The sequence below is a fragment of the Astyanax mexicanus genome, chromosome 5 (genome assembly GCF_023375975.1).
Source record: "Astyanax mexicanus isolate ESR-SI-001 chromosome 5, AstMex3_surface, whole genome shotgun sequence".
NCBI classification, from domain to species: domain Eukaryota; kingdom Metazoa; phylum Chordata; class Actinopteri; order Characiformes; family Acestrorhamphidae; genus Astyanax; species Astyanax mexicanus.
The window spans coordinates 9,102,501-9,111,955 of NC_064412.1; the positions used below are offsets into that span (position 1 = coordinate 9,102,501).

The 9,455-nt window shown below is 40.7% G+C and overlaps 1 protein-coding gene across 1 annotated transcript in view; it reads right to left on the reverse strand.

The window, feature by feature from the left end:
* Window positions 1-9,105, reverse strand: part of kif5ab (kinesin family member 5A, b) — an 86,659-nt gene extending 77,554 nt beyond the window's left edge. The window contains exon 1 of the mRNA XM_007253410.4: window positions 8,616-9,105. Within this exon, the coding sequence (XP_007253472.3) occupies window positions 8,616-8,744 (129 nt within the window). The 5' untranslated portion in view covers window positions 8,745-9,105. The remainder of the gene's footprint in view (window positions 1-8,615) is intronic.
* Window positions 9,106-9,455: the final 350 nt, after the last annotated feature.

The window sequence follows — 9,455 nt, forward strand, 5'->3', positions numbered from 1 at the left end:
TTCCCTGCAGAATTTCTATTTTTCCAAACTCTGGGTTAGACATGTAAGCAACTGCATTATGTAACTTTGGTGAAGCACACAGAAAAAAAAAACACCTGTGAGAACCATGTATCACTGTAACTCAAATGATATCTGGTAATCATAAATTATTTGCTTCAATTTTTATCTACTTTCGTCAATCCACATGAATGTTTGAACTGATCTATAGAAACACAACAAATTAATAGATGTTACAACTGATAGTTGGATGAATGATAAGCAGATGATGTGCGCCTCTCAATAAAGCACTAACATGAGAGCCCCATATAAAGACTGTTTCTTTGTTTTCAAGATGCTCTCTGACAGAATTTGTGGAATTCTGAAGATTTATTATCCAATAAGTTCAGTTCATTGATCAATTTGTCCTTTTTAATTACACACTCCAGTGCTTGAAGTCCTTGGGTGCCGACGCACATCGATGTGTGGTGTCATTGGCGGTGTATGTACCCTTACTGAAAACAATGCTCTAGAATTTTTGGACTATGCACAGCATTGTGTGGTGTGCCAGTTTGCTGTGTAAAACTGCATAACCCAAGGCATGTTTGTGTAAAATCTTGTAATTCAACTAAAATACCTCAGTCAGCATGCTTCTTTCACTACAGACACAAGTTCTGTATCTCTCAGCTTGTCAACAAATGCATGTGTAAAGCATGTCTTTCAATGCCGGCTCAAAGCTAAAATTCATCTAATTCATCTTCCCAATTGTTTGGGAAGCCCAGGAGCAAGAAAATTCCAATTCTCACACTGCTTTAAATTTCTCTGACAGCCCTGTTGCTGCCCTTGTTAACAAATGGGGAATGGTTCCAGCATGACTATAGTCATAGGTGAAGCAAAGGCCAGGCAGTTGTATGTAAGCTTAATGACTCGTGGCAGAACACTGCATGTGCATGCATTTTCATACTGACACTAATGAAAAACCTATATACCCTTGGAGACTCAGAGAAAAGACAGAAATAGTGGAAAGAGGAAAGAGAGAAAGAGAAAGAGAGAGAGAGAGAGAGAGAGAGAGAGAGAGTCATTAAGAGCCTGTCACTACAAGGCAGTCTCCGGTTGCTGTGTCAGTTCCTCTATCTCACTGCAGATCTATAGAGGCCTACTCTATCTCACTTTCTCTCTCTCTCTCTCTCTCTCTCTCTCTCTCTCTCACAAACACACAAACACAGACACACACATACACACAAAGACACCTCTACCCCTCTACAGACACCTCTTCTCACACACACCAGCATCTACACCAACTGAACTTAACTAACACACCAAGCACCCTAATCTATTTAGACGTCACACAAGGTCAGGCCAGTTTTGGACACTAATGGATTTTGCCAGTGCAGCACAGAGACACTGTTGTATTGTGGTGTTCTGGGTGCTGGGCTTACATCATTCTCAAGTGAAGCCAATCTCTGTGTTTGTGTGTGTGTGCTCTACCTATTACCAAGATGTTGTGATATTCCTTATGTTTAGTATTTTGCACTGAGAATGACGCCAAAGGATTGATCTGTGATATTTTTAATAGCATTAGCACTGATATTTATTTGTAAAAATATCACCACTAAAAAAAGGTCACACACTATAATATTTTTTGGAACTCCTTTGATTGCAGCACACATTCACTGTGGCATTGTTTCGATAAGCTTCTGCAATGTCATAAGATTTATTTCAATCCAGCGTTGCATTAATTTTTCACCAAGATCTTGCAGCATTGATGATGGTAGAGTCTGATCACTGCACAAAGCAGCTCTTCTCCATCCAGCACATCCCAAAGATTCTCAATGAGGTTAAGGTCTGGACTCTGTGGTGAACTCTCTCAATCCATGTGTGAAAATGATGATCTCATGCTCCCTGAACCCTGAACTCTTTCACAATTCCAGCCCCATGAATCCTGGCATCATGGGCGTGGTAGTGGGGGGGAAAGTGGACCTGACTACCCAGGGCCCGAGTAGGGAGAGGGGCCCATGAAAATCCTGATTTTTTTTTCGCTCACTTTCCTTTGTTTACTGGCATGGATAGGGGCCCATTAACATAGAGGGTGTACAGGGCCCAGAATTTGCTGCTACGCCCCTGCCTGGCATTGTCATCTTGGAATAAAAAATTCATAGATGGAATAACCTGGTCTATATTCAGTATATTCAGGTAGTCAGCTGACCTCATTCTTTCAGCACATACTGTTGCTGAACCTAAACCTGCTGCTGACCAACTGCAGCATCAACACCACATCATTTACTTACTTAAATCCAGGTGTTTTTGGTCAGGCAGTGTATGAAAGAATAATGACCACAGAGTATATCCTCCAGCTACCCTCTGTGTATGTGCGTGTGTGTGTGTGTACTTCACAGGTATAAAGGCTCCACAACTCAAGGACAAAAAAAGCAGACCGACCCACTGACCCACCCACTCCATCATCCGCACGCCACAAAAGTGTAAGTTTAATGGCCCATGTCTTGGGAAACACAATCGCAGTATCGTCCCAGTCTATACAGTCCACAATTGGTCCACAAAGTCGCAAGAACAGGGTATTTTAAGTTTGCAGTTTTTTGATTTCACAACCATGTTATTAGTAAATGGATCCACATATTCAGCTTACAGCAGTTTAGCTTCACCCATTTTGTTTGAACGCTGCACCATACTTTCAGTGGAGAGGGCCTGATATACAGTAGATTATGAACAGGGTGAGTATAAACATACAAAATGAGTAGTATTATACGCTCAGGTAGCGGGAAGAGGAGAGTATTACTTGAAATACAGAGCTAAGAAACAACACAAGTAGCACTTTTCCACTTTTCTGACGTGGAACCGGCACTGTTCTAGTTCCTAAACCTAATTTTGAACCATTCGCCACGTTTCCTCCAACAACCAGGAACATTTGTTCATTCATTAGTGTGAATCATATTGACATCTGTGGGCAAGTCGGTTCATCGCCACTGTGCAGCGCCCTCTGTTGATGACGCATGATGTGATTTTTTGATGGTTCCACTAAAATTTGTGGAAACACCGGCTGGTTCTTATAAGCCCAATCAGAACTGGTTCAAGAACCAGAGTTATTTTAACATATAACTTACATCCACCACCTTCCAGAGAAAAGGAGCTGCGTCTATGGTTGATTATGCTATAGAGTTACAGTAACTTATTTATGTAACTAATTTATCTGCTCTTACCATTTTGTGGATGGTATAATCTTAGTGCATGTAGGTTAGCTCCAACAGACAACAGAAACAAAAAAAATGGAAGTTGCAGACAAGTTTAGCCTGTGTCTGTGCTAACGGACTGCTATCTGCAAGGGGTGGGGCCTGTGCTGTAGCATTGTGAGGACACTGTGATGAAAGATCAAGAAATCTGATGCTAAAGCCAGGAAAACAAAAGCTTGGAGGTTGGCAGGATAGTGCAGTGCTCCAATCTAGCCCAAGTCCAATCTATACTGGCCATGTCCCAGACCCAGTCCAAACTATTCGCATATGGTGCAGAAAACTGCAACAACAGCTTAGTTCAGTATTAATTCACATTTTATTCACATTTATTATTTTGTATTATTTTATTTTATTTTTTTCAATGATATGGTTTTAGTATTAATCTGTATTTTATTAATGGTATTAGCTTTTTTTCTACCTTACATTTGTTCATTGCATTTTAGCATTTATTTAGCTCCAAATACTGGCCTTTTGTTTGTTTATTATTGTTCGTTGTTGGGTTATTGATTATTTTGTTTTTCTGTTTTTAAACTTTAATCTGTACTTTATTCATTTTGCTAATCTTTTTTTTTTGCTTCATCTGTTTGTTTTGTTAATGTCACCAGTGTTTTCCTTACCTCTTTGTGTATGTGCACTTGTGTGTGATATCATACCCATGGCATACAGTTTAGGTGGGCATATATAAATATATGCACCCTCATAGAGCTATAAGGAATATTTCAGTCTGAAATGTATTTTAAATGATGCACAATAGAGAACAACCAATCAAAACTGACTTAATTTACATATTACAGTCTTAAGGAAACCAGTCATCCAGTTTATTTATGAGGTTGAGAAATGGTCATAGAAAATGTTATTTGAATTTTCTAGTAGAATAATGCAGACAAATGTTATGCAGCAGTTTCAGGCACATGTTCGGTCCATTCTCACACTCACTGAATATTGTCTGCAAGGCAGTGGTGCTGCTGTGATATCACTGTAAAATGTGCATCACAAGCACTGATGCTGAAGCCTCTTTTGTAAAAATAAGAGCCAGGAAAACAAAAGCTTGATGGGTAAACCTGATCTATAATGTGAATATCCCAGTCCAAATACTTCATGGTTTAAATTTGACATTTTTGTGATGTCATAACACTTTCATTTACATACAGTGGTATAAACGTTTTGGCACCCCTGATCATTTTCATGATTTTCCTTCTCTGAAGAGTGGCAATATGGGAGCCTTAAAACAACTCTTAAATGACCAGAAAACAAAGAGTGGTTTAGGGGAAAGATACAAAAAGCTATCTTAGAAATTTCATCTGAGGAACATATTGAGGAAATAGAAGACCACACGCCACAAACAGAGTCACTTGAGGTATGCTAAAGTACATTTGGACAAGCCAGCTTCATTTTGGAATAAGGTTCTGATGAAAGTGATGAAACTAAAATTGAGTTATATGGAGGGAGGTATGCATGGCAGAAAAAAGAACACAGCATTCCAATACAAGCACTTAAAACTCCCCACAGTAAAATTTGGTGGTGGTTCCATCATGCTGTAGGGCTGTGTGGTCAGTGCAGGTACTGGGAATATTGTTAAAGTGGAGGGGTTTCATGGATTCAGCAGATTCTTGAGAACAATGTTCAAGAATCAGTGACAAATCTTTTCATACCACTATATGCCCACCTATACATTTCAGCCTACAGCCGTTTAGCTTTAGATGGTCAGGTCTCCTTCATAAATACAATAATAAAATAAAAGAGCCAGGAAAACAAAAGCTTGGAGGGTAGCAGGATAAAGCAGTGGTCAGCACACCTGATCTATACTGTGCACGTCCCTATTCAAACAGCAACATCTCGTATCTGTTTTTCATCAGGATATTCATCAGGCTCCCTTTATTATTGTTTAAAAATAAGTTCAATTTAGCTTTTAATTAGCTCCTATTGTAAGCCTTTCTATTAATCTCTGTTATTTCATCTTGTACTAATCATTATTCAATTAATGTTTAATGTCTTCAAATGAATCTGCATTTAATTTTTTTTTTATCTTTTAGTAATTAATCTAATTTTGTTGTTGGGTTTTTGCTTCTTTTTGTTTTTCTAGTTATGAATTTTAATCTGTACTTTATTCATTATGTTAATTTCTCTTTTTTTCTTTTTCTGTTTGTTTTGTTTGTCATTTTACTTGTGTTTTGCTCATCTGTTTGTGCATAAACAGCACTCTGAGCTGCATTTTAAATATATGAAAGGTAAATAAAGCTTATTACTATGATTTTTACAGACATGCCCCTCTTGTTCCCTCTTATACAGTATATTCAAGCTACAGCAGTTCTGCTCTGCTTACTCTTGCTGAGTTATAATGCAGGATTCAGCCTGGATTGATTTGCCACAATACAAGCCATTTAGAGCCTTAATTGTGGCTGACAGGACAGCCAATCACAGTCTTAAATGCACAATAACAAAAACATCCAATAGTTAAATTGTAGGTCTCTAGAATAATAATGCACAGTGAATTATTACTAGTTTCTTACAGGTTTCTGAAATAAGACAAATATTTAAAAAAGGATATGGGCCCTTTTTAATGCCCAGTCAGGTATAATATTTTTGGCACTGCACATGTTTCTACTGACGTCATACCAGGGCTGGACAATATGGCACAAATCTGTATTATGTTATATATATATAAAAAAAAAAATATTTCAGTGAATACAATTTTCCATATCAATATAAACAGTTTAAAACCCTTGGTGAATGTAATCATGCAATGTGTTAAAAATATTATTTTACCATATCTGAAGACATTTCACAGTATTTATCATATTTTGACATTTTGACAAAAAATGTATCAGTAGTGGCGGATTTGCTATTCAGATGGTCTTTCATGCACAATACAGTGACCCCTATTTAGTTTTTGCTGCACATCATTCAATAATAAAAAAGAAAGGATTTGTTTTATGCTTTGTAATAAAATGTACAGTTGGGTCAGAGTTCTTTAAGTACTGATGATATCCTTGATATCCTTATTGTCGATACGATAAGAAAATGTATCATGATACAATAAAATAATGCTATATTGTCCAGCTCTATATACAATATAACAGACTTCAACCTGCTGGATTTCTATATTATTTGTGTTTTAAGCATACACTCTCAGAAAAAAATATTTAAATCTGGGGTGTTATCCCTCCTATCACTAGGGTTGTTAACCCTTCTATCACTAGGGTTGTTACCCCTCCTATCACTAGGGTGGATATACCTCCTATCACTAGGGTGGATATACCTCCTATCACTAGGGTGGTACTCCTCTTATCACTAGTGTGGTTACCCCTCCTATCACTAGGGTTGTTACCCCTGCTATCACTAGGGTTGTTAACCCTTCTATCACTAGGGTTGTTACCCCTCCTATCACTAGTGTTGTTAACCCTTCTATCACTAGGGTTGTTACCCCTCCTATCACTAGGGTTGTTACCCCTCCTATCACTAGGGTTGTTAACCCTTCCATCACTAGGGTTGCTATCCCTCCTATCACTAGGGTTGTTAACCCTTCTATCACTAGGGTTGTTACCCCTCCTATCACTAGGGTGGATATACCTCCTATCACTAGGGTGGATATACCTCCTATCACTAGGGTGGTACTCCTCTTATCACTAGTGTGGTTACCCCTCCTATCACTAGGGTTGTTACCCCTCCTATCACTAAGGTTGTTAACCCTTCTATCACTAGGGTTGTTACCCTTCCTATCACTAGGGTTGTTAACCCTTCTATCACTAGTGTGGTTACCCCTCCTATCACTAGGGTTGTTAACCCTTCTATCACTAGGGTTGTTACCCCTCCTATCACTAGGGTGGATATACCTCCTATCACTAGGGTGGATATACCTCCTATCACTAGGGTGGTACTCCTCTTATCACTAGTGTGGTTACCCCTCCTATCACTAGGGTTGTTACCCCTCCTATCACTAGGGTGGTTACCCCTCCTATCACTAGGGCGGATATACCTCCTATCACTAGGGTGGATATACCTCCTATCACTAGGGTGGTACTCCTCTTATCACTAGTGTGGTTACCCCTCCTATCACTAGGGTTGTTACCCCTCCTATCACTAGGGTGGTTACCCCTCCTATCACTAGGGTGGTTACCCCTCCTATCACTAGGGTTGTTACCCCTTCTATCATCAGGGTGGTTACCGCTCCTATTACTAGGGTGGTTACCCCTCCTATCACCAGGGTTGTTACCCCTTCTATCACTAGGGTGGTTACCCCTTCTATCAACAGGGTAGTTACCGCTCCTATCACTAGGGTGGTTACCGCCCCAATCACTAGGGTGGTTACCCCTCCTATCACTAGGGTTGTTACCCCTTCTATCACTAGGGTGGTTACCCCTTCTATCACCAGGGTGTTTACCGCTCCTATCACTAGGGTGGTTACCCCTCCTATCACCAGGGTGGTTACCCTCCTGTCACCGGGGTGGTTACCCCTCCTATCACTAGGGTGGTACTCCTTCTGTCACTGGGGTGGTTACCACTCCTATCACTAGGGTGGTTACCCTCCTATAACCGGGGTGGTTACCCCTTCTATCACTAGGGTGGTACCCCTTCTGTCACTAGGGTTGTTACCCCTTTCTATCACTGGGGTGGTACCCACAAGGCTATGCGTTCAGTACCTTTAGTTAAGAAACACATATATACTTAAATACGCTTGTAACTGTTTTTCTTTTCAATTGTATGGTACACACTTGGGTCTGAGAGATGATGTTGCCCATTTGATTTGAACATTTGTACAGTCTGTACTGTTCTGAACAAAAATGTACCTGTTCAGTACCTTTTATCTGACAGTGTATGACAACAAAGTGCACTATTTCACTCTGACCTGACACAGCAAATTGCTCAGAAATCCTGGCAGTAAAACGTGAATCTGTCCTGCTGTGTAAGACTGGCCAATCAGTGCCAAACAATCTGATCCAATTGCTTTTTTTTTCTTCACACTCTTTGTGGCATCTTCTCGCTCTGCGTTTGCTTGGGTAAGACACAGCTGACTTAACACATCATCAGCCCATCATTATAGCTATAGATGATGATATTTGATGACTGAGATAAGTGCATTTTCAAACCTTTAAAGTCATTAAAATAAACACTCTGCTGTAACATGAGCCCATAATGCTTTGGTTGGTTCTAATATGTAAGAAATGGTAAGATTAGACTCTGAGTTCCTACTGAATGCAGCTGTTTTTATTAAACGACTTATAGCTGGTTATTGATTGCAGGCAACTTCTTAGGGAAGAGATAAGAGTAAGAGGGGAGTGCCAAGAGCCTGATAGCCTCTCTGCGTCAATGTATGCATGCATTCTTAATGAAATCCGCTTATAAAACCATAAAACCCTTTAAAAGTCAGCAAATACTTAAGAATCCGCCACTTACCCCCAAGATAACAGTGTCATTTTCTTGGAAAACGGGCAGGAATTTGTCTCCTCGCACAATTTCGGATTGATTCAAGGGACGAAACCGGCACAGCACCTTAATGTTGCATTCTGCGCCTGGATCAGCCATTGCGCTGCGCTGCGTTGCGCTACGATTTGGGAAAAGTAGCTCAACTGCGTGAACGCGGGCGAGCCTCGGCGTGGAGAGCGCTCGCAGACGCTCAATTCAAAGCAGACTCGACGCAGGAGTTGCTTGGATGTGATGAAGATGCGCAGTTTAGGAGTCTTCCAGCATCCAGCCCAAACAGAACACCTCCTCTCTGTGCGCAAACTCGTTATAGGCTACCTGCGTTTAGCGCTAATTACAACGCGGTGGCTTGCACTCCTGAACGATCTGCAGCTCTGCCTGCTATTCCAGTCTGAAGATCAGTGCGTGTGAGGTGAGTGAGAGGTGTGTGATGCTGCAGCAGTCCGGACGCACGCGCTCGGCCCAGCTCCACGCTGACTGGCCTTTATCTGCGAGAGGCGGAGCCTGTGCCCTGGCGTCGTGACGACGCGATGATGCTCGCATCAGGACCACTACTCTGATGCTCTGAAGCCTCTTACATGAAAGCAAAAGAAGCGAGGAAAACAAAAGCGTAGCGCGTGGCAGAAAAGAGCAGTGGTCAGCAAACCTGGTCTTGGAGATGCTCCAAATGATCCAGCCCTAATTCCCAAGGTATAGAAAATGAAAATTTGAGCTGAAGCACTGCAGGAAAGAAGGGAAAGGAAAGCAGACTCTACAGTTTAAAGGAGAAATACTGTATGAAATTGACTTGGGATGTAGTGAAACAGAAAAAAC